General features: G+C 44.1%; 1 protein-coding gene across 1 annotated transcript in view; it reads right to left on the bottom strand.

The window, feature by feature from the left end:
* Positions 1–19,184, bottom strand: part of NKAIN3 (sodium/potassium transporting ATPase interacting 3) — a 235,146-nt gene extending 215,962 nt beyond the window's left edge. The window contains exon 1 of the mRNA XM_056854473.1: positions 19,091–19,184. Coding sequence (XP_056710451.1) covers positions 19,091–19,144 — 54 coding nt within the window. The 5' untranslated portion in view covers positions 19,145–19,184. The remainder of the gene's footprint in view (positions 1–19,090) is intronic.
* Between the last annotated feature and the right edge of the window lie 7,513 nt (positions 19,185–26,697).

Raw genomic sequence — 26,697 nt, forward strand, 5'->3', positions numbered from 1 at the left:
ATTTCCAGCCAATAGAGACCAGATCACCTGGTGAAAATGGCCGCTTTGGCAATTGGACTCTATGACATTGAAGTCCCTCCCCTCTCCAAACTCAGCCCTCCTCAGGCTCCGCCCCAAAAACCTCCCACAGGTTGCGAAGAAGGACCTGGCAACCCTAGCTGTGATGTAGGTTTGGCTGAGAATGGGTAATTGGACCAAGGTCACCCAGTGAGCTTCCACAGCAGAGTGGGGATTCTAGACTGAAACTCTAACATACACTAGCATTCATGGGGTAGCTGCTGATGAACAGCAAGAAGCAGCTGTGCTGGAGTGAGTCATGCAAGTTGCTTAGCATCAAGTTGCTTGGCAGTGGTTGCTACCAGGCCTGGCCCGTGAGTCCTCCCTCAAAAGCCAAAAGAGCCCTGCCCTCTCCCCTGCCTTTAATTGACTGAAACCAATGCTTGAAGTAGGGTTGCTAGATGCCCACTGGTGGCGAGCAAACCTCCAGTAATGTGCCCCTCTACCCGTCGACCAGTTGAGGGCTGAAAGGCAATCGTGCACACGAGCGCCGACGTGGCACTTCTGGTTTACAACTAAGAGTTTGAGCGGTCTAAGGCTCCTTGAGAGGTGGTTTACAACTAAGAGTTTGAGTGGTCTAAGGCTCCTTGTGAGGCGGCACTTCCGGTTTACAACCGAAAGTGCCGCATTGGCGCGCGCACACAAGATCTAAACAGAAACCTCTTGCCAAAGGTGAGTGGAGACCTGGCAACCCTAGCTTGAAGGCTGGCATTACATTTATGGTTGCCTAACAATGGCCACTGTTTGTCTTAAAGCTACAGGTGCTGCTTCTATATTGGGGGGGGGGGTAAACCTACCAGTGTATTTTTTTCTAAATTTCAGATTTTTCTGCAAATCAAGGGATATTCAGGTTTGTCAAAAGATCCTTCTTGTTTGTTCATGGCTCCAGTCTCTGGATTTAAGTATCCACAAATTGGGCCACATTGAGAATTAGATGTATTGATGAGTATGTTCCCTTTATATAAGCAAGTAATAAATCCTAGTTTCCAACTATGATGTCAGCATCAAATGTGGCTTTAGGAAATATACAACTCTACCTCAATCTTCTAATCTATAAAAAGGATAGTTATGTTTACTTGCTTAACAGAGATATGGAAGGATTAATTCATTAATATTTATAAAGCAGTGAAGTTAAAGCTGCATAAATGCAAAACCATAGCAATCATGTATCTTAAGTAGATGGCCTTTTCAATTATCATAATACAAATGTGCTATCTCAAGAAACTCAGCAGCCCATACTTCCTTCCTTATCAATCATCTGCATGTACATGGCCCAAAGTCATCCATCAAGCTTCCATGGCAAAGTGTAGATTGAAACCTGTGTATATTATGGTGGCTCATTTAAAAAACAAACAAAAAACTTTTGACTGTCTCCTTTGGCTTCGGACCCAAGGACTTAAAAAAAAACACTATAAGATCATTCAGATTCCACACCTAAACCCCTCACAAATAAGTAGAGCACGCAGAAGGCTAGAACGAAGGTTTGGATAAAGGTGAAGGAGAAAATACTGGAAAAGAAATGGACTGGCCAAGGCAGAAAAATTTCTCTTCCTGTTGAAGTCAGATCTGTACATTAGTAACATATGAAAGCTCTGTGAGTGATAGAGAAGGGGGTTTCTGGTGTTGAAATCTTTCCCTTTGCTTTCTCCCTTCACAACCTGTATTTCTTTTGTTCCAAGATTGCTGCTTCCCACAACTGGGTTTCATGACTCGTGCTCTACCATACAGGAAGGAAAAACCTGGATCATGGATACTGAGAGTCATTGTCTCATTTAACTGTGTAATCAGCGTTTACTCAAAAGTCAGATATGGCCTTGCCTGGACTAGGCCAGTGGAAATCAAGGTCCCAGGAATCGTGCCAGGTAACTTTGTGGACACTCTCTCTCTGAGCATAATGTATTTGACAGGGCTGTTGCAAGAATAAAATGTTGTATAGAAAGAACCATGTAGGCCCCCCTCAGAATTTATCATTTTGAATTTTTATTAACACTACTCAGACACCATGACTATGTGCCAAACAAACATTCTTCAATGGATACAAAAAGCTCTGAACTGTAAAACTGCCAAGTGCAGCGACTCCATGGGCTCCCACTGTATAAAACAAATAAAACAATTTGCTCATTAAAATAAATGCAGTATTGCTTACTGTACTCCATCTTTATAATCCTGTCCTCCCTTAAACGATTTTACTAACCATTTGGGGGCAGGGGAAACAAGTTATTTTTTTTGTTGCTTTTGTTGCATAAACTATCTAGATTTGTTCAGTGAAGTTTAAAGATGAAGATTGGGTGTCTTATAACTTATAAGGAAGCAATTATAGGGCCAATATCACTAGTTGATGTACGAACATTCGGAAATATTGATAGTTTATACCAGGCTGTTGTGTGAGCAATTTTCCATGTGGCAAGGCCTAATGTTTGGGTTAAAAGTTTATATCAGGCCTCTTAGGATATAAGATAAGGTTCACCTCATAAGGTTCACTTCCGGATGAGTTTTTAATAATTATGTATTTATGACCACTGAGGAAGGCCTATTCAGGCTGAAACATGTATGGTTCTGTTTTGGTCACTTATATCAAATGTATATCAACTGTGTATGAGGTTTTGTAACTACTACACATGAAGCCAGCTGGGTGACCTTGAGCTAGTCACAGTTTTCTTGGCGCTCTCTCAGCCTCACCTTCCTCACAGGGTGTCTGTTGTGGGGAGGGGAAGGGAAGGTGATTGTAAGCCAATTTGATTCTTCCTTAAGTGGTAGAGAAAATCGGAATATAAAAACCAACTTCTTCTTTTATATGTAGCCTGTATTCCAGGCCCTGTGTTTTTAACAAATTTATAGTGTACACCTTGTAATAAATATAATTATTTTATAGTTTACACTTGCCTTGGCTAACCAATAAACGTTGTAGTTTTTCTAGAATAAAGAATGTGAATCGGTTTTGTTTATTTGGGTAGCGGGCTCCCTCCATTGGAGTTTAAATTTCCTCCATCATAGTGAATTCTCTACCACATTTCAAAATGCAATTATTCATTAACATTTAATAGAAATCAACACAATTTATTCTATCATTTAAGAGTTGTTGTTTATGTATATTATAAACATTGATTATATACATGTGTGTGTGTGTTTGTATAAATAAATATATATGGGGGCACCATTTTTTCCTCTTGCCCCCTTCAAAAATGTAGATCCAGCACTGCTTATAAGCAGAACTCCATGGATTTTTATCATAGCAGAAAATCGAACATGATTTGATTTGTATAAGCACTGGGGGTGGGTGGGTTCCTAAGGAAAACTACACCGTTTTTCATGTTCCTTCAGCCTGTAAACAAGTAGGCATAATATTGTTGCTAGATTCTTCTAAAAGGCAACTCATTGTGCTAATGGAGCATGGGAATGTTCGCCTAAGGGCCAGCTATCATCAACGTTTTAGAAGCACTCAGAAAGAAATGCTGAAAAGAATGGGAAAAAACATCTCATGGTTAGCATGAGACTTTGGTGTCACACAATCCAGTCTGATTCTGACTGGTACATAAAATACCTATAATAGAAAGAGTAGGTCTGTATAAAAGTAGCTGTCTGCATTGCAAAGTAAGCCACTGTGATGGAGAACTGATTTCATTTATCAAGGATGTTTAATCACCTGCTCGTGTTCTGATTGCAAGTTGCAATGATGAGAGCTGAACATTCACCACACCATTCGACTGTACCTGAACAGCTAAAATGTGTCCGACTGGGTGGGGGGAATACAACTGTGCACATACACCATTATTCCACAGCTGCTACCACCATCTCTAACTTAAAAGCAAATTTGACATTTCTGAATTGAGGCTTACTATTTTGGTATCTCTGTATGATTTACTACTCAGTGTCTGTTAATAACTGCTAAGTTGTCCAGATCAATTTGTACATGTGCATTATTGTGTGTGTAAAGTGCCGTCAAGTCACAGCCAACTTATGGCGACCCCTTATGGTGTTTTCAAGGCAAGAGACTAACAGAGGTGGTTTGCCAGTGCCTTCCTCTACATAGCAAACCTGGTATTCGTTGGTGGTCTCCCATCCAAATACTAACCAGGGTTGACCCCGCTTAGCTTCCAAGATCTGATGAGACCAGGCTATACCATGCTGCCTTCTCTTGTGTATTCTTACATAGTCTCATAAGACAATAGCAAGCAGCTCCACAGGGCTGTTTCAGGTCAGGAAACTATTGCAGGGGAAGGGTTAAAGCTTCCTCTGCCCATATCTCTGTCCTCAATCTGAACTGATAAGGAAAACTAACTGGGAGCTCACTCATAAAATGCCAGTCATCACACCTTTTATTCAATGTGTTTATAATTCTCTGTGCTTCTAATTTTGTAGTGTGTGCATTTTAATTGAGACCCAAGTGTGGTGTAGTTGTTAAGAACAGTGGGATCTAATCTGGAGAACCAGGTTCAATTCCTCACTCCTCCACATGAAGCCTGCTGGGTGACCTTGGGCTAGTCACAGTTGTCTCAGATCTCTCTCAGTCCCACCTACCTCACAAGGTGCTTGTTGTGGGGAGGGGAAGGGAAGGCAACTGTAAGCCACTTTGAGACTCCTTACAGCAGAGAAAAACAAGGTATAAAAACCAACTCCTCTTCTTCTTAATCTGCATGTTTTTAAAATATTTTTATTTATATGTTTATTGGATTGATACACTTTCTGTCCCCACAACATAATAGTTTCAATTAGTCTGAGGACATAACATAAGACAGAAAAAATTAAATAAATAAATACACATCTGGCTTAGCCCAACCACTCCCTGAACCAGTGTCAATGGCTAGCTATAAATGTGAACAGCCAAAAGTAATAACCTTGGCACAGTTTTCCATCATGCTGACAGTGAGGATACAAGAATGGATTCTTATGCCATGGCCATGCATTGAAAGGCCTCTGGAAATGCTTTTGCAGTGCGGTAATTCCCTGTGACTGCTGTAATGTGTACGATCACCTTAATAACCTGGAGAATTACCTCTCAGGGATGGTGGAAGTTTACTGACAATCGAGTCTTGAAGAAATCAACATAGTCACCATTCCCTCATGCAGTACAGTCATTGACATGGAGCTTCCTATGGAAGAACATCCAGAAGCCTCATAAATACCTTTAATGAAACAAGAATGCAGCCTAATACTCTTCAGTGCAAATCCTGGATATAAGTGCTCAGACCCATGGCTGCTATATACTTGGTGACAGCAGAAGAATAAACTTCTCCCCACTTTTGGTTTATTGTAAAGCAGTACAATTTCCACAGTTGGGTGCTGAATATTTTTTTGAAGAATGTAAACTTAAAATAACCAGTTAGAAGCATATGTGATTACTTGACAGGATAGGTTCAAAATCTGAGATGTTTTTAGGAAATCGATAGCTAGCTTGCCTTTAATACATCGTGAAGGACAGCCTGCAGGTTCTGACATTCGCTCTCGTTGCAAAGAAACAAAAACACAGCAAAGCCAGGCCTGCATCTTTCAAAAGCTGAAACGTTAAAAGTAGTATCAATAATGAGAATACAATTTTAGTCTTGCAATATTGCTTACATGTTAATAATAGATGACCCAAGATACTCAGTATGGTGTCAATATCTGTGAAACATTACAAAGTGCAACTACTGTAGTAGTGAAATGGTAGACAGTAGGGCTGTCAGATTAATGTGTGAAAGAAAAAATCCCCTAAGGATACCTCTATGTGTGTATTCTCAACCATAACATTTTTAGATTGTGGGGGGGGGGGAGTGCTTTTTTTCGGCTTGGCCTCCTAATGGTTCAATGACTTCATCTGATAGTCATACCTGATAGTGTGTGCACTTACATAACACATTCAACGACATGGTTGCAGTCATTATGGCCTTATCCTAAAACCTTCTAAGAGATACTGGACATTCTATCATCTTCTGCTATTTCAAGTAAAGAGCTGAACATGTACCAGGAAGTATTCAGTTCTTCTGAACCTGTTTTGTGCTCTTTAAAAACAAGAGTTCCCCTTGGAACACGGGTGGGCAGAAGGTCACCTGGAAGTGATCAATCACTCTCCAAGCAATTAAAAGTAGCTCTCTGGCCCTCCTCCAGTACTACAGTAACCACTTTCTTACCCTTCCTCTTAAAGCTTCTACAGCAGCTTCTCTGTTCTTTCTCTTTCACGCAAAGGCAGAAGAGACACAAACCTTTGCCCTGGATGGGAAAATGATAGTATGGGAAAATGGTCCAAATGGTACTTTGCAGGAGGTTTGTGTCCTTTGATAGAAACTGCTATAAGATATAGATTCTTAGAGAGCTCAGAAAGATTTCGCTGCGGACACAGAAGGGAGAAGGGGGGGGGAGAGATTACTCTAAATACTGTGATATTGCCTCCAGCATTGGTCTATTCGGGAACTGAAATTCATAGTAACAGAAGCAGCACATAATTCTAACCTTCCTGAAAATGGTACACTTTAAACTACATTGATTACATCTAAAATTTATCTGAAGGCTCACTCATATAGAATATTAATATGATAAAATTCCTTAGCATTTGTTTTCCTTTGAATTCTAGACCCAAATACTTCTAAAGCAATGGGCTCCTCTTCCACATCATTGACTTCTGCTTCCAAAGGCAGGGAAACTGTAACTGATGTCAGGCTATCAGGCAACTGTTACAGAGGGGAGGGGGAAGTATTCAAAACAGGGCTGTCAGAGGAGTTTTGGGTTGGCTTGGATACATTCACCTGAGAATGCCACTAACACTTAATTTCATTCCCTCTTTTAATCTAATTGCTTGTTTTCTTAACAAAACTCAAAAATTTTTAATACAGACATCTGTTTGGAAAGCTGATTTTATGTTTAGCAAGCGATTTCCTTTTATGTGGCAATTACAGCATCAACTGGCAACATCCTATATCCTAAAGTATTTTTATGACTTCAGGTAACACAATGTGCACTACAGCTGCTTCACTAAGGAACATTACTTCTAGGTAAGTATGATTGAGTAACAAAAGTATTACACCCCCTGATAGAGGCTAAGCAGTGGTTCAAGATAGCATGAAACCCGACAACTTGTCTACAAGATTCTTGATCAGAACTTGATTCACAGGAGCGGAAAATACAATTGGATTAATGATAAAAGAGTTGGGCACTTCAACAGGACCTAAACAATCTTCTTTGGGCCAAATCCTTCGTAGTCTTCACCTGAATCTTTCACATCTTCCCTTTAGTTCCTTCATTCATCTCAAAACCCTTAACTTACCGTTTTCCCCCCATCAAGTCACATCTGATTTATGGTGACCCCGGTGGGGTTTTCAAGGCAAAAAGACGTTGAAAGTTGGTTTGCCAATGCCTGCCTCCGCATAACCTACTATGTAGGAAGACAATAACTTGGAATTTTCTATTACCATACAAACCTTGAAATGACACAGAACAGCATTTGCTCAGAATCAAAACTTTTTTTTATATGCCAAATAATAATTAGGAGAACATAGACAATCTTTATGTTCTTCTCTACTTGAAAGCTAGTACAGTATTTGTTGTAGTGGTTAGACTAGGATCTGGGGACACAGTTTTGAACCCCCACTCTGCCACAGACGTTTGCTGGGTGACCATGGGCCAGTCACACACACACTCTCAGCCTAACCTACCTCAGAGGGCTCTTACAAGGATAAAACGGAGGAGCAAAGAACAATGTAAGGCACTTTGGGCCCTCATGAAAGGAAGGGTATGAATGAAGTAAAATAAACAGCAAAATAAATAGAAATATGACTGTAAGATAACTTAGTGTTTGCATCCTTCCCAAATGAATCACAGAGACCACTGAGTATTATTGGGAAGAATGACAGTCACGGATTGCAGACTGTTTCATCAAACATGAAAACCATGAACAAATTGACCACACCATGCAACAACAGTTCAAACCAAGAACTATGTCACCAACAACATGTGCTTCAGTAACTAAACTGGTGACTCTGATAGCTGCAATCCCACATAAGAATCACTATAATTACTGAATTAAATAATTCACAAATACACAAAATCTGAACTTTTTGACTCTGTACAAATGTGGTTGACCTGGCATTCATCTTAGAATGATCCCACTAGTTTCAGCCCACACCCACCTTTAAGCCAATTACAATACCACATACACCTGTAATTAGTCAAGTAACAATAAAGAGAAAAACCTACCCCGGAAAACATGTGAGTGAAGGGGTCATTTCACTAAGAAGTGCTCCCACGAAAATACTAATCTACGTCAGTGAAATTGAGCTCATAATGAACCACAGCACCTGCTTCCCTTAATTAAAACAACAGACTAATTCCTGTAATCATTACATTTGTCAGTACTATTAATCAATTCACCCCTTACACCAATGTTTGCACTTCTTTTCTCTACACACAGGGAAATTTTTATCTAGTAGAATGGTCTTGTGATTCATTGGCCCACAACAAGTATCTGTTATATTTATCTGGTTTTTACGTTACTGGATTCATGAAGTCTCTTCTATCAGTACATTCTTAATAAACTGACATTTGTCCAATGCAAAATGTGAAACCAAAACATAAACATTTTGTAAAATGCATTGTAGCCTCAAAGATAAACTTCTACTGCATAATGTATGCTACACTGAGATAGCTATGATTGGGAGTCTCATGTAGAGATGTAAAATTTCTGGAAACTTTGAAACCATTAGAAACATTTCTTGGGGAGGAAGCTTAAATTTGGGCGGGAATTAAACTATATGCAATACTTACTTCCCTATCAAACCTATTTTTTATTGATTGAGCAACATAAAATACATTGATTATAAGTTAGTGTACAAAATTGTATGATTTGGCATAAATGGAATTGAACAATATAACTATCTTCATTTTCTTTAAAAAAACAACTTGCAAGTATACCCAATACTTGAGAAAGTTGCAAACTGCTGTACCATTCTTTAAAAAAACAACTTGCAAGTATACCCAATACTTGAGAAAGTTGCAAATTGCTGTACCATATGTTAACACAGCAGTTATCCTTATCTTTTTACCACCTGAGAGGTAGGGAAAATAAAAGTTGATGGCAGAATACAAATTCTGTAGTATTTGGACAGAGACTTTTTCATAGAATCACAGTAGGCAGAACTGCCAGCATGTCTGGATATTAAGGTAAACACTGTAGCACTGAAAATATCAAACTCTTTAATAATGTATTATCATTAAACTCATGATAGCATATTAATTATTGCCAAAGTAATTTACATTTAAACAAAAAATACTGAAAATGTTGTATATGTCTACAGTATAAGAATTTTTTTCAGCGCTCCTCAAAATTTCCTGATCATTTTCCACTGGAAAAATGGAGAAAATCCTCAGATTTTTTAATACTATACATTTTGAATGGGGGGGGAATCTTGCTTTAAAAAGCATTTTATTCATTCTGTAACAGAAAATATTTCATGGGAGTTCCCCCCCCCCCCACAGTGTGGTAGTTCTTGGGAGGAAAGGGGGGATGTTCCTGATTTTTTTTCCAGTCCCCTCCCCCAGTCTTCTCATCTCTAGCCCCATGCATGGAAAGACTCTGGTCTGATGAAGCTTTGTGTCTGCTTGAAAAACTTACTTCTGCTGGAGCTAACACATCCTGAACATTCTATTCTATGGGATACTGGAGGTTTGGTTCACACAGCAGGCTGAGAACCAGTCTACATATCTAGAGATGCATCCAAGTAACTGTAGCAGGCATTTGTATTTCTCCCCAGAGACCCAACTGCGGCTTGGGAGCAACTTCGATATGGAAAACAGTACAGGGTAAAAGGTTAGCTTCTCCTCCTATCACTGTCAGCACATTCTTAGCCACCCAAAACAGTACTGAAGTAGAAAACAAAAATGTTGGCCCAGAAGGACTTAATAGTTGCAGCTTACATGTTCCACTGGTTCCAGCAAGACTTACTCATGACTAACATTAGATAGAGACTAAGAACTTTAAAAAAAAATTCAAAGAGTTGAAAGACTTTAGTATTCAAACTAGGTTTATAATGGAGAAATGTATGCATGCATACACGCACACACAGGGAGAATTCCAGGCTGAAATTCCAGAAACAAGAGAACTTAAAATCCAGGGTTGCCCAATCCCATCAGATCTCAAAAGCTAAGCAGGGTTGGCCCTGGTTAAAACTTGGGGGGGGGGAACACCAAGGAAGTCTGGAGTTGCTACGCCAAGGCAAGCAAACTGCCTCTGGACATCTCTTGCCTTGGAAACCCTACGGGGTTGCCATAAGTCAACTGTAACTTGGCAGCACTTTCTACCACCACTCCGCATAGTAATTTGGAAGGAGGGTGGGGCTTTATCAGAAATCATTCAGTCAAGATGCCACTATCTGCTACCCCTAAGGGAGGGGTAGACCCACAGTGACCAGGAGCGACACAGCTGCACCACCTCCACAAAGGCTTCCTTGCCGCTGAAAATAAAATAAAAACACTTTAAAAATGCCCCCATAGCAAACAGCGAGGCTACACCACCAAAAAGGTGGCATGGCAACACTGCAGCTGAAGGAGGCGTTCCTGGATCCAAAGGTGTTAAGAAGCTGCCCAGAGGCAACTCCACCCCCAGGAGTGCCCCGGGAACTCTCCCCCATACTGGCGCAGGCCCCCACTTCCGAAATTTCACTGCTGGCATAGCAGCACAGCTGCGGAGCCCCACAAAGCAACATGGCTTTCAGGTACCGGTGTGTTTGCCCCTGCACCAGTGTAGGTGCCACTTTATTCAGTGATAAGGCAGCACCTACGCCAGCACAGGGTCACGCCGGCTCCTGAAGAGCTTCAACCCCCCCTCCCTTCAGGATTGCAGCCCTAGCCCCCATCCCAGCAGACGGGTTGGCTGATGCTAGGATCCGTTGCCTCATGCTGTGCCAAAACTCTGAAAGCTACTGTAACCAGTAAAGTTGTGGCCATTTTCTTTCCAGAAGGTTGTCTGTTGTCATTGCGTGTTCTTTGAGTAGTGGGGGTTTCCACCTTGACATCCCTTCGCCCCTTCAGCGATGGGGCCACAAGTTCACTAGCAACTTGTGAGCAAGAGCAGCTGGCACACCCCAGGTATCCTTAATCTCATACACATCAGATAATGTCACAAGATAACTAGTCTGTGCTAACTATCTCCATATGAAACTTCTGAACCTGAACTCTTGATTGTCCAAAAAATCAATATCTGAATATTTTCTAATATTTTTTACCTAGAGGGTCTATTTTAAGAAAAACCTGAATATGTATTCAAACTCACCATGAAACGTCTCTGAGATGTTAGATATGATCCATAATATTGACCAGCAAATAGATGAGAACGAAAATCTATTCACATCGGGACATGGTGTGGAGCAGACAAACAACTTGTCTTCAGTATTCTTACGTACCTGATATGAACACACTAAGCGGTCTTGTACCAGACTGGACTATTCGTACATCTAGCTCAGTAACATCTAATTGTGACTCGCAGTGGTTCCCGTTTTCCAGGCAAACTACTCATTACCTGAGATCCTTTGATGGAAAGGACTGAAGCCGGACCCTCTGCATGCAAAACATACGGTTGTCCATTGAGCCCCTCCTTAACTCCCTCCTCAGGCCACTCTAACTGAACCAAGAGTGTCATTAGCCAGTGCAACTCCTGGCCTATGCTCAACACCTAACAGGAAACAGGGCACATTTATGCGACAAGCTACAGCTGGTGAACAGAAAGACACAACCATCTACAGATCCACTTGCCAGATTGCCAAGAGAAATCATAATGCTGGCCTTTTGGTGATCAGATCTCCTTGGCTGGGGTCATATGTGAACAGAGGGTATGGAGGAATGACAAAACAGCAAGAGTCTCTTCTAAGCAGTGGGAAAGACTTCTGCTGTTTTTTCACAACCAAGCACAAAAAAAGATAAGGCCTCACCTCTTCATTTGCCAGAGAATTCATACTAGGAGGAACAAAAGGTGTTCGCCATGAATAATAGCAGGCTATTGAGACCAACAGACATTTGTGCACGCCTGGGAAATACCTCCGTATTCTACTCTGTGTTATTGATATGTCAAACTGTAGGACACATTCCTTCTGTTTGCCTGTGCTTGAAACTTCCAGGCTGTTACATAATTACAGTTTCTTTTTCCAGGTGCATTCCACTTACTCTTGCACTTTTTTCTTTTTTAAACATTTTTCAGCAATCCAATCGTGCCTGGAAATGTCACCTGACGGCTGGCACCAGCTGGCAACTCTGTTCTTTTGATAAAGGTCTTCAATTTGCCATTCTGCCTCTGAGTCTTGATTTCTGATCTAGCTTCTTCAAAGGGGCCATGGGGAGGGGCCGTGGCTCAGTGGTAGAGCCTCTGCTTGGCATGCAGAAGGTCCCAGGTTCAGTCCCTGGCATCTCCAGTTAAAGGGACTAGGCAGGTAGGTGATGTGAAAGACCCCTGCCTGAGACCCTGGAGAGCCGCTGCCAGTCTGAGTAGACAATACTGACTTGGATGGACCAAGGGTCTGATTCAGTATAAGGCAGCTTCATGTGTTCATGTGTGTTCAAGTCACAATATGGATAGTGACACTCGGATTAACACCAGCTCTGAGCCACAAACCAGATTCTGACACGTTATTATAAAACACGCACACCTTGATTATGTCAAAACAGTAATGTCATTTTTATCCATACAAACCATCAAATCTCCCCAAATATGTACATATAAAGAAATTAAAAAACTACAGTTAAAAAATACATGGTTCAGAGCTGTTTTCAAATCCTGATTCCACCTCCCAACAACCTCGGATTCTCTTTTCCCCACATGCATCTGGAAATAATCACAATGGGAAACAGACATAGGAAACGATGGGAAACAGATATGAATGTGGCAAGGAAATTATTAAACCATTATATATCAACATAACCATTGTTTTCTATTTTAGAGTAGGCACTCAAAATACAGAAACTATAAACAACACATCCCAAGAGGGAAATGAAACTTCTTAAACTTGGCCTGAAAGATGTTCAGTTCCAGACAACAAACAAACCTACACAGCACTGACTTACATACAGAGACCATTTCTGAAACATACATTTGTGAAGGGAGCTGCAACTGGCACAAACCATATGGCACAACATACAACCGGCAATTCTGACTTTAAAGAGAATGGTTAACTACCTATCTATTTATTTACTTACTTCATTTAAACCCCACCTTTCTCCCTAATGAACACCAAAGTGACTTACATCATTCTCCTTGCCTCCATTTTATCCTCACAACAACCTGATGAGGTAGGTCAGGCTGAGAAAGTGTGACTGGCCCAAGGTCACCTAGCAAACTTAAATTGCAGAGAGGGGATTCAAATCTGGATCTTCCAGCTCCCAGTCCAACTCCGTAACCACTACACCACACCAGCTCCTAAACATCAGCTGGTGACTATACTTTTCACCATCATATAAAAGTCTAGAGTTTTCAGAGAGTTCTCCTCCTATGCTTGCCCATGTGTTTTGTTTCATTTATAATAGGGAAACCTACTTTTTAATTTAAGAGGACTAAACTAGTAGCTATTACACTAAATACAATGCTGCCACAGAAAACAGCAACTGTGCACAACCCTCCCTCCATGTATGAAGTTTTTTTTATAACTTGAACTCATGAAGCTACCTTATACCAAGTCAGACCATTGGCCTATCAAGGTCAGTGTTGCCTGCTCTGTCTGGCAGCAGCTCTCCAGAGTCTCAGGCAGAGGTCTTTCACATCACCTGTTACCCAATCCTTTCAACTAGAGAAACCAGGTATTGAACCTGGGACCTTCTGCACACAAAGCAAATTGCTCAACACTGAGCCATAGCCATGTACCTCGTCACATTTTTCTCCCCTCCCCCCCCCGCATAGTAGCCAGCAGTAAGGAATAAGGGTGGGAAAGCACAGCTATGTTGCAATGTCATGACACAAACTATATCTTATGGAGGGAGAGAGATAAGCAATTGCATGGTTGCTGTTTTGGGCAGCAATCAAACTTTCAGCAAATATCTAGTGTTGTCCTAAGACTGCAACGTTAAGCACGCTTAGTAGAACTACCCATGCCACTCAACTCAGTGGGACTTGCTTCTAAGCAAACTTGCACAGGATTAGGCTGAAACTGTTTTCGAAAGTTCTGATGTTTTCCTGGTAGAGTGGGGCTTTCTTTCCTCAAGCACAAATAAATCATTTGTTCGCAAATACCATTTCTTTTTGGCATCCATGAGGATAGCAAAGGAAGTGATTTGGTTTTTGTTACCCTGTAGTTTGGTGATTTACTAAAGTCAGTGATGGGAGAAATGGAAGGGTTGCCAAGCACCAGGTACTACCTGGAGATCTCCTGATATTACAACCGATCTCCAGCTGACAGAGATCAGCTCACCTGGAGAAAATGGCCACTTTGGCAATTGGACTCTATGGCATTGAAGTCCCTCCCCTCCCCAAACCCCACCCTCCTCAGGCTCTGCCCCAAAAACCTCCTGCTGGTGGAGAAGAGGGACCTGGCAACCCCAGATCTCCAGCAATACATACATAGTGGTGACAATTTCAGCAAACATCAATTCAATACCCTAACTAGTTTCTTCTCTAAAAATATCCTGGGCTCTTTACAAGTGGTTGCTACCAGATCAAAATTTACAGCCCATTTCTGAGCCGCGCCGGCAGCCTGCACCAAAGTTGTCAGGAGGCCGGCGAAGGCCCACGCCAACGCAAGGGCCCACGCCGGCATCTGGGAGGCGCACACTGGGGTTTGTGGCCCCAGCGCCGGCATGCAGGGCCGCCCGCCAGTCTCCAGCTGCTGCAGCGGCAGCACCACTGGCGTCCACATGCCGGCAAAGGCCACGGCGGCAACCCGGGAGGCATTCCTGGGGCATAACGGCGTCCTGGAAGGTGTTCCCGGGGCGTTATGCCACCGGCCAGGGGGAGGGGCCACCAGTAGACGGCCTCCTGAGCCATTTCAGTTCAGGAGCTCCCCCTTCCCCCCCTCCCCCGAGATACGCCACCTTTTAGGTGGCGTATCTCCAGTGCAACCCTATGAGGGTTGCACGGTTTTTTTGGACTGGGCAGAGGTTTCGCCGCTGCGTTGCCTCCTAAGCCCAGCGCAGGCATTCCACTCAGGAATGCACTGTTAGTTTCCAAACATATAGGTACTATAGTTTTATTGGTTTAAACGAAAGCATGCCCCTCTAAAAGCATTTGTCTTGATTGGAATTCACTGGTTACTAAAATGATGTGGAATTTGACAGTGGGCATGGAATTTGACAGTGGGCATTAAATAATGTAAGTATTATTAGAATAGAGAGAAGTTGTTAAGTTAGCACCAGTTTTGAAAGCTGTTCAATCATTTGATGAGCCTGTTATAAAATACAGTAGGTTTCTGAAGAATTTTATATGCAACCTTCTACATATTATGGGGGCTATTCACATTCAGTAGTACTTACAGTCCTTATAGCTACCAAGAAATCCAACAGAACAGTATATACTTCCACTGCAACTGTCAGAGCTGAGTTACAATTTTTTTTAAAAAAAAAAATTGCCTGTTTCACTTTTTATTCTTTCTGTTATACCAGCGAGATGAAGAAAACTAGAACTGAATGTCGTAATTAGTAGAGATCTTCAGCCAGGTAAAAATCAGTGTGCAAGAAAGCCTTTATTCAATGGAAAGTACAAACTACCCACATGTTCCTCATTAGACTATCTTATCACCTTTTAATGCTCAGTTGATTACTCTGCCAACTAAGCATAATACCTGAAGAGGAACTCAGAGCAGCTAAGACAAAATACGAGACAATTAAACATGAATGACTGGTTTAGGCTATCTGATGGTTGCTCCTAGCATACTCGTATGTCTATTTGGAGGTTTTCCAGTCTTCCTGATGGGCAATTCAGTGACAAACCACAAGTTTATGAAATACCACCTTTGGAGAAGGCACAACTGTGCGTAGGCTTTGTGCCCCTACAGTGCAACTTCTACCTTGCGGATTGTACCACCTTTGGATCTGATTGGATCACATTCGGCTTGTGAATCCCAAGTATAATCTGTTGTGTGTGGGGGGGACCCACCTGTGCAGAAGTGTTGGTATTTGATTAATGTGTAACTATGTAATATTTTCACTCACCGAAAACACACGCGCGCACACACACAATAAAACTAGCTTTACAAGAGCTATAGAGAGGAGGTGGACAGCCTTAAAAATACAGATCACTTTATAATAAAGATAGATTTTGCAGGCCAAGCTGAGGCTAGGGCTTTATCACCAGCTTCTTAGGATTATTTCTGGAAACACCTTGATAATTTTAAGAAAAGCTGCTATACAAAATAGGCAGGGAGGAGGAGCTCAGAAACTATAAGCTCACACCAGTCTTGAAGTGCCTTTAAATTCCATGCTATTATATCACTGAGCCTATTCCAAAACAGGTCTTTTGTGGATCTGACCAAGTCAGCCCCTCAAGTCAAAGTCTATTAACGGAATTGTAAAAATAATCCTAAATAATAAGAATCAGAAAAGGCATAGCATTGGACCCAGGGACTCCCTTCCCTTTGATTGAGGGAATAGTTGGAGTTAACTGATAAGAAGTCATGTTGGAAAGGTTTTCTCAGGGCTAGTGAACTCCTCACACTTTTGTTGCATGTCCTTAGCAGATGTCACCCATTCCTATGTTACATTTTGACATAACTGCTCTAAACAGATCCAGCTACTGCTTTTTTGGCAATTTAATCCCAAATATATCATATTCAACACCAACCTTTGAGTATTGTTTCCCCCTTCCTGGCCCTGCAACCAACAGGTAAACCAGATCATGACTCGTCATGAATCCATAGAAAGGACAATAATGGTCTATAATGACATATGTTTGATTCGTTTTTGCACTCTCTCTAATTTTTTCTTGTAATCTTAGTCCTATTGCATTGTTTATTAGATATCTCAGGCTATCTGAGTGTATTGTTCTACACAGTGTAGTCCCCCTTGGGTCTCAATGAGAAAGGCAGGTTAGGGAGAAAGACGGGGTATAAATGAATTAAGCGAACAAATATAGACAAACCCCAACGGAACAACGCTCTTTTAAATATCCTGCTAGGAATTAAATCTTCTAACAATTACTTTCATGGAAGCAATTATACTAACTATACTACACAATGAAAACTCAATAATGTAGAAATTAAATGAGACATGCATACATATGTATTTACTCAGAGTAGGAGTTGATCTGGCAACCCACAGCACTACAACCTTTTGGCCATGCAGACCCAGCAAAGATTTATTTAGAACAAAAACTGTGCTTTCCTCCCAACGGAGTACCCAGAAAAATGTCTGCTTTTTTCAATTCAAACCTCTCTTCTCCCCTCCCCACCCCTGCATTTGATGGAAACAAGTCAGTGACTCTCAAAGATAAGAAAATGACTGGAAAATAAAGAGCAGAGTTCCACACAATGTGCTGCAAAAATATGCCATTTTTAAAATGTATGCTATAAAATGCTACTTTGGCAGGAAAACAAATTGTCTGAGTAGAGTTAAGATTTCACCTAGTAATCCTGAACTCATTTTTAAAAGGCAGCATTACCCTCATTACCAGATCCTCAGTGCTGTCTGAACACTTTGACCTCATATTGATCACCAAGCAGTTATAGCACCCAGCTGCCAAGCAGAGACAATGCAAATAAGAGTGGTTTCCACAGAACTGAGTAAAATTTAAATATCTGATTTAAGCACATTGGGGGGGAGCACGAAACCTCTTCCTCACACCACAAGATATATTTAAGCTGCCTTGAACTAAAACCCAGGACAGGAGTCTACCTTCAAAGTCCAAGAGAACTGGCAGGCATAGAGAACCTTCAACAATACACAAGAGACTAAAGAGAAGAACTGAGCATCACCCCAGAGCCCTTTTATTCCCTGGGAGCACATGATCATCCAGAAAAAGAACACACTTTGCATCAGCCACAATTAGCTTTTCTTTTAAATGCACATTCACAACTTTAATCAGAATAAGAAACTAATCTGTCCTTGCTCTGAACATGAAAGGGTAACATGTTGTTTTCATGAGAAACATGCAGTGGCTTTTCTGCTTCTACTGTTCCTTACACCTAAGCTCCTGCTCCACACTGGGTAGCGAACATTAAAAAACAGGCACTAGATCCTCACATTTCTAGCTCCTAAGAGGAAAGGGGAAGCCAGCTGCAAAACAGACTCCCTATTGGGGGATTAATCCTTAGAGAGCTGTGACAAAAATCAAGCATCAATCCACTTGAGACTCCCCTAGCCCCTCTTGTGTGGGAGGGTCTCCGTCCCTCATCCTCTGCAGCTGCTCTCCTGGAGATGGGAGATTTCACACAGCAGACAGACTGTACCGAAGGAAAGGTCGCCAGCAGCTTCATTCACTCCTGGGATCACCTGTGCCCAGGGGCAGTTGCTAATGCCTCCAAGGTGAGAGGGACCCTCCGCTCTCAGAGAGCACTGTCACGTGAACCCATGAAGCTGCCTTCCACTGAATCAGACAGACCCTTGGTCCATTCAACTCACTATTGCCTACTCTGACTGGAAGCGGCTCTCCAGGGTCTCAGGCAGGGGTCTTTCCCATCACCTACCCGCCTAGTCCCTTTAACCGGAGATGCCGGGGATTGAACCTGGGACCTTCCGCATGCCAAGCGGAGGCTCTACCACTGAGCCGCAGCCCCTCCCCTAAGCAAACCCATGAACGAACCTGCCTTCTACCGAACCAGACCCCTTGGCCCATCAAAGTCAGTACTGCCTACCCAGACGGGCAGCGGCTCTCGGGCTGAGGTCTTTCCCATCGCCTACTTGCCCGGTCCCTTTGGCTGGAGATGCCGGGGATTGAACCCGGGACCTTCCGCATGCCAAGCAGGCGCTCTGCCACGGAGCCCCAGCCGCCCAGTGCCCGTTAGGTGGAGGCGGCTCTGGGCAGTGAGAAAGGAACAACTGCAGAAGAGTTGGCCATGCCCGAGGGGCGCGGAGGGGGGTCAGCAGGCACAGGGACCGGGACGCGGGGGGGGGGGAGGTCCCCTTCCCTTCCCCGGCCACTTCGCCGAGGGCAGCCACTCACCAACTGCAGCGTGCAGAGGAAGATCAGAGTGCAGCGGCCGGTGCAGCAGCCCATGGTGGCAGCGCCGCGTCCCCCTCAAGCCGCCGCGCGCCGCATCCGGACCCAGCCCCCCGCGGCCGGCCGCCCCCTCCCCTCGCCTCGCCTCGCCCCGCGCGCTCGCAGCCGCCGCCCCCTTCCCTTTGTTCGAGGGACCCCCCGCCCCCCAGCCCCGGGGAAGGCGACGCGGAGGGCAGGCGGGACCCCGAGCCAAGCCTCCGCCGCCCACCCGACTGCGCCCCTCGGCTCGGGGGGTGGGTGGGTGGGCGTGTGGCGGGGAGGGGCGGGGCAGAGGCGCGCGTGGCGGGCCGAGGAGAGCCTATGAAGGGGGCTTGTGAGCAGGGAAGGCGGGAGACGGCGGGGGAGGCGGCAGAGGGGAGAGGGGGGAGGCGGCTGGAAATGGCCGGCAGGTGCCCAGCAGCGAGGCGGAGGGGGGACTCGAAGGGGCGCTGGAGGGGAGGACGACTATTGTTAGGGGCTGAGAGGGCGCCCAGGCAGGGGGCGGGGGGCGGGGGGCGGGGGGCGGGGCTTCTTCGGCCGAGGGGGCCGGACGCCGAGGCGGCGCGTGGCTGATTGTGGCGGGGGGCGCGCGCGCCAGAGAGAGCGAGCGCAGAGGAGCGGCTCGCCTTTGGCCACAGGCTCCCCGGGACGCTTGGCCGGACGGGGCCCGGGCGCGTGATGGGGGGCGAGGCGGGGGGGGCTCCGCTCAGCGCCTGGAGCGCCTGTCCGGGAGAAAAGGCCGAAAGGGCGCGTGCGTCCGCGGCGAGGGCGCTCCCCGTCCGGTGCGCGTTTCACTCCGCAGGGAGGCCCGCTTGATCCAGCGGGACTTCGTTGGGCAGGCCATCCCGTGGGAGCCGTGCTCGTTGGGTTCAAAACGCGGGCGCGCCTGCTCTCAGGGGACCTGCTGGAGACACAGTACCATGGGCGAGACAATGGGATGATCAAAATCGCATAAAATTACCATTGCAATAAACCATCGCAACCCCAGCCGGAGCGTCAGAACAGCATGAAACATTTAGCGGCCAAAAACAATATTCATAGAACAGTCCTGGGGTCGCGGCGGACTCTAAAAATAATGTAAACCCACTGTTCAAGCCTGGGCACGTGGAAACGTTTTGGCCTGACGCCTGAAAGAAAATAAGGCAGGTGCCAAGTAAGCTTCCAGAGAGAAGGTATTCCAAAGCTGAATTGTGCGTGTGTTTAATACAATCCAGTCCCTTCTGGTGACCATTGTCTGGTGACAATGAATGACCTCCAAAACATCCTGTCGTTAACAGCCTTGCTCAAGTCTTGCAAACTGACGGCCATCGCCATGGCTTTCTTTATAGAGACTATTCATCTCATGTTGGGTCTGCCTCTTTTCCTGCTGCCTTTGACTTTTCCTAGCATTATTGTCTTTCCAGTGACTCTTCTCATAATGTGACCAGTACAATAGCCTCAGTTTAGTTATTTTAGCTTCTAGGGAGAGTTCAGGCTTGATTTGATCTAAAAAGGTAAAGGTCCCCTGTGCAAGCACCGGGTCATTCCTGACCCATGGGGTGACATCATATCCCAACGTTTACTAGGCAGACTTTGTTTGCGGGGTGGTTTGCCAGTGCCTTCCCCAGTCATCTTCCCTTTACCCCCAGCAAGCTGGGTACTCATTTGACCGACCTCAGATGTTAGGCTAAGTCAGTGGTCGGCAAACTCATTAGTCAACAGAGCCAAATATCAACAGTACAACGATTGAGATTTCTTTTGAGAGCCAAATTTCTTAAACTTAAACTATATCGGTAGGTACTGTTTATTAACTTAATAAACTTTAATTAAAATTTTAAGTCTTTATTAAACTATAGGTACACTGAATAAAACTTGATATCATACTTAATAGTGATCTTATTTATTGATAAACATTAAATTGTAAGTAAGGTATCCATAAAATTAAATCATGACAATGACTGACAAACACTGTACATTTTCCCCATCTGCATTCTCAAAATTCTGCAGGGGGGCTTATTGTTGAGTTTTGAGAATCTGGATGGGGAAAATGTACATCTGAGTGGCAAATCCAAGGCAAAACCTCCCATTCATAAATGGCCAATAACCCCCTGTACAGAGTTTTGAGAATCTGGATGGGGAAAATGTGCATGAATCAAACATGGCTTCCCCCCTCCCCGGTCCCGACCTCCTCCTCCTCGCCGCCGCCGCCTGGGCTCCTTCCTTCCCTCCCCAGCCGGCCTGCTGTCCGCCCGTCCGCCCCTCCTCAACACCTCGGCCTCCTCCGCCAGCCAAAACCAGCGCGAAAAATCCTGCCCGCTGATTGGCTGCTGCTGCCCACCTTGGCGCCGCCGGCCCTCAAGCGCCGCATGCAAAACCCGGCCGCACTGTGAAAGGAGGGAAAGGGGGAGGGGGGAGGAGGGCACTTTACCTCACACACCGCCCCTTTCATGGGGGGGAATAAACCCGAAATGGGGCAGTGAGGAGAGGTTTCGTGGTCAACTTTTGGTGGGGGGGGGGCCGCACGCCTCTTTCTCCTCCTCAGAAACGTTTGGGTTTCCAGAGCCGCACTCAAGGGCCCAAAGAGCCGCATGCGGCTTGCGAGCCGCGGTTTGCCGACCACTGGGCTAAGTCAACCTTGAGCCAGCTACCTGAAACCAACTTCTGTTGGGATCAAACTCAGGTCGTGAGCAGAACTTGGACTGCAGTACTGCAGCTTACCACTCTGCACCACGGGGCAGGGCACAATATGGAATATGATGGCATGAATTATCTAGATCTTGGTCACCAGTGACCCATCCTTACACTTAAGAATATTTTCTAGTGCCTTCGTAACTGCTCTTCTCAATCTCAATCTCCTTCTAATTTCTTGGTTGCAGCCTCTCTTTTGGTTAATGATCTAGAGATCACTTATTTGTCTTTTTGGCAGTCCATGGTATCCGTAAAACTCTCCTCCAACACTACATTTCAAATGAATAAACTTTCTCCCTGTCAGCTTTATTCATTGTCCAACTTTCACACCCATGCATAGTAATGGGGAATACTTTTTTTTCTGCAGTCCAGTCACAGTTGATTTATGGCAATCCCATGGGGTTTTCAAGGCAAGAGATGTTTGCCGTTGGTGCCTACATGTCATGGCCCTGGTACTTCTTGGTGGTCTCCCATCCCACTACTAACCAGGGCTGACCCTGGTTAGCTTCTGAGATCTGACGAGATCAGGCTAACCTTGGGCTATCCAGGTCACAGCACAATGCAGAATACGATGGCATGAATTATCTAGATCTTGATCACCAGTGACACATCCTTACACTTAAGAATATTTTCTACTGCCTTCGTAACTGCCCTTCCCAGTCTCAATTTCCTTCTAATTTATTGGTTGCAGTCTCCTTTGGTTAATGATGCAGCCAAGGAATAGACCATTTTGAACAATTTCAGTTTCTTCATCATCAACCTTGAAGTTGTCTAAATCCTCCGTTGGTGATTAACTTTTGTCACCTTGATGTTCATCTGTAATCCTGCTTTGGCACTTTCTGCTTTGACCTTCATCAGCGGTCATTTCAACTCTTCCCTGTTTTCTGCCAGTAACGTATCATCTACATATCTGAAATTGTTAATGTTCATTCCATCACTTCATCTCAATCTAATCCAGTTTTCTTTATGAAACGTCCTGCATCTAGATTGAAGAGATGGGAAATAAAATACATCTTTGTCTGACACCTTTGTCTGACACCACCACTGAAAAAGCTCTGTCTCTGGCTGCCACCTATCTATAGGTAATAAGAGTATACATTATATTTGGAATTTATTTTTGGTGTATCTAGTGAATGGTCAATGATTACGACTATTATTGTTTATTGTATTATATCACAGTCCGGCTGGATGGGCAGATTATTTTAACCTTTTGCTTAATTTCAATAATGCGGTGTATTTTATATATTGCATATTTATTTGTATTTTATATATTCTGTATAATTCTGAGCCTGATAGGGGCCCTGGTTTGTTCATCTTGGGTTGGTGTGATTTGATTTTGATTGTGAGAATTTGTACGAGATGTCTTTTGAACTATGCCTATTAAAGGTTAATGAATGAATGAATTTATTTTGAAATATATTATTTGACTTGTGGTTTGATTGTGTACTATACAGAGCACCATCTGTAATACAGAACACTACCTGTGGAATTAGCTTTTTGTGTATTTGTTTGTGACTACCACTGTATTAACTGTGTGCTGTGTCATTTGTAAGTTTTCTGTTTCAATTATAAATGTAAACAGTTGAAGTCTAAGTTGTATGTGATTTGGAACTTTCCCTGGTGAATTACCTGAATATGGGTAATTTAATTTAAAGAGATATGTGTTAGAAATCATTAACAAATAATACTTCCAGACAGAGGGTACTACGTGACAGAGATTTGTTTGCTGCTTGAAGACTGCCAATAAGGGGAAGCCACCACCTCCATAGGCAGCTGATTCCACTCCTGAAGTACCCTGACTGTAAAAAAAACTCCTAGTATCCCGCTGGTACCTTTCTGCCCATAATTTATACTCATTATTGTGAATTGTATCCTCTGCTACTAACAGGAACAGTTCCCTGCCCTCCTATAAGTGCAGATTCGCAAATACTTAAAGACGGCAATCCTGTCCCCACTCAACCTTCTCTTCTCCAGACTGATCATTCCCAAGTCCTTCAGCCTTTCTTTGTAGGGCTTGGTCTGCAGGCCCCATGAGCATCCTCATCGCTCTCCTTTGCACCCACTCCATTCTGTCCATATCCTTTTTGAAGTGAGGCCTCCAGAACTGCACACAGTACTCCAAGTGTGGCCTGACCAATACAGTGTACAGCAAGACTATGACATCTAACAATCTGGATGTTATGCCTACGTTGATACACCCCAAGACCACATTAGCCTTTTTTGCCACTGCTTTACATTTACTGCTCATATTTAGTTTGGAGTCCACCCATACCCCAAGATCTTGTTCACAAACACTGCAGCCCAGAAGTGTATCACCCATCCAGTATGCGTGCTTCTCATTTTTGTTTCCCAGATGTAGAACTCTGCACTTATTCTTGTTGAATTGCATTTTATTCACATAAAATTCACACACTTTTCCAGTGTGTTCAGATCTCATTGAATTCTATATCTTCTGGGATGTTTGATACTCCTCCCAATTTGGTGTCACCTTGGCATATCAAAGTTGTATTTATGCTTGATTCAGACATTCCTCTTGTTCTCACTTACTGTGAATCAAGGAGCAATAATGCAGCTCATGTAATATGGAAGATACATGACAGTAAGACAGTCAGTTCCCCAAACAAAGGAAAATATCCAGAATAATCAGACAGCAATTGTGAATTCCCATCAGAAGCTGGTTTATCCTACAAGAGTGGCCAGTTGGTGTTAGTACTGCACTACCTCACAGTATCAGAAAAGAAGTATTAAGTCATATTTTAAATATGATCCTGTCCTTCTTTTAAGGAAGTCAGAGCAGCACACATAGTTCTGTCCCACAGAAACAGAAGCTGGAAGGGACCTAAAGGGTAATCTAGTCTGACCCCTTGCACAGTGCAGGGAATTGACAACTACCTCCCCCACCCCCACTTTCCCAGTGACTCCTGCTCTATGCCCAGAGGAAGGCAAAAACCTCCAGGATTCTTGGCCAATCTGGCCTGGAGGAAAATCCCTTCCTGACTCCAAAGTGGTGATTGGCATTTCCCTGGGCATGTAAGAAAGGGCCACAGCACTGACTTATTCCTTCCTGCCTTCCCTTTCATGATCTGCCTGAGTGCACAGAATCAGCCTTGCTGTCAGATGGCCATCTAGCCTCTGCTTAACAATTTCCAAAGAAGGAGAGCACCCCCACCCCCCAGGAAGCCTGTTTCACTGAGGAATCGCTCTGTCAGGAAGTTCTTCCTAATGTTTAGCCAAATACTGTTTTGATTTAATTTCAATCTGTTGATTCTGGTCCAACCTTCTGGGGCAACAGAAGAAGAGGAAGAAGAAGAGTTGGTTTTTATATGCCGACTTTCTCTACCACTTAAGGAAGAATCAAACCAGCTTACAATCACCTTCCCTTCCCCACCCCACAACAGACACCCTGTGAAGTAGGTGAGGCTGAGAGAGCTGTGACTAGCCCAATGTCACCCAGCTTCATGTGTAGGAGTGGGGAAACAAATCCAGTTCACCAGATTAGCCTCCGCCGCTCATGTGGAGGAGTGGGGAATCGAACCTGGTTCTCCAGATCAGAGTCCAATGCTCCAAACCACCACTCTTAACCACTACACCGCTTTTAACTACTATACCACACTGGCTACAGAAAACAACTCTGTATCATCCTCTATATGACAGTCCTTCATATACTTGAAGATGGCTATCATATCACCTCTCCGTCATCTCCATATATTGTTCTCACACTGCCTTGAAATAAGGCTGAAAAACAGTGCCTGGTCAGTGGACATGCAAGGAGTGTCATGGCCGAGCAAGAATTTGAATATGGGTCTCCCTGGTACAATTCCAACACTTTCTTTCGTAGATCATGTTAGATCACAGTCACAGAGCATTCAAACTCTTGCCCTGGAAGCTATCAGCAATTGGCTGAGATAACAGTACACATTCCTTGTCTGATGTCTCGTACATCTTTAGGAAAAGTTTGTCTATACCATCTCAGGTGAATGAATTGAAAGAAAGCCAACTTCCTATAACTGCCTCTTGCCCTCAGAAACAATAGGGGGAATTCTCTGCCCTTAGCAATAAATACAAAAGTGCTTGATGCTGACCTGGGGTGGTGTTCTCTATCACTCCAATAGCTCCCTTGTGTTAAACCAGCCACAGTGTGGTCGGTATCTCTGTGATTATTTGGTCATGCTTGTGAAAACCTGTCTAGAGACAGGTATTCTAGGCCCACAGTTTCCACTCCTAGATGCTTCTGCATTTCTGTATAATCTAGGGTGGAGGTAGGCAGCCCTTGTAAACATGCTGACAGTGGCACTCCGTACATTTTGTTTGGTACCTAGGGCCAGATCTCTGCCCAAGCAACAGAAGCATGGACAGTGCTGCTGGGGTCAGTGATGTGGGAGAAGGCAATAGGTATGGCTTATGCCTATCATCACTCTCAGACATGCACATCCACCATTCAAGTCCAAGGCAAATCCCTGAGATGCTGACTGCACCACTGGGACTTTTCTTGCTCCGAGCATGTCTACAGCCCTCAGAAATCCTCATCCCCTCCCAACTTTTGTTTGCATTTTTTGGCACTTGGGCCAAAAACAGGTTGACTACTGTTTGATCTGGGGGTTTGAGGTTCTATTCCAGGGGTGGGGAACCTTTTTTCCGCCAAGGGCCATTTGGATATTTATAACATCATTCGCGGGCCATACAAAATTATCAACTTAAAAATTAGCTGACCAAGCCCCAAGCAGGCAGCTGCCCCAGATGACACACACCCCTTGCGCGTGGGCAAGCAGGCATCCAACCAGTGGCACACTCACCCACCTGGTGGCACAGGATGGTTTGTTGCACCAGCTGGGTGTAGCTGTCCAGCCACACGCCAGAGTTGCTCCTACTTTGCATGGTCAGGCCGGATTCTACAGCCAGCTCCT

The sequence above is a fragment of the Euleptes europaea genome, chromosome 8 (assembly GCF_029931775.1).
Source record: "Euleptes europaea isolate rEulEur1 chromosome 8, rEulEur1.hap1, whole genome shotgun sequence".
In the NCBI taxonomy this organism is placed as follows: domain Eukaryota; kingdom Metazoa; phylum Chordata; class Lepidosauria; order Squamata; family Sphaerodactylidae; genus Euleptes; species Euleptes europaea.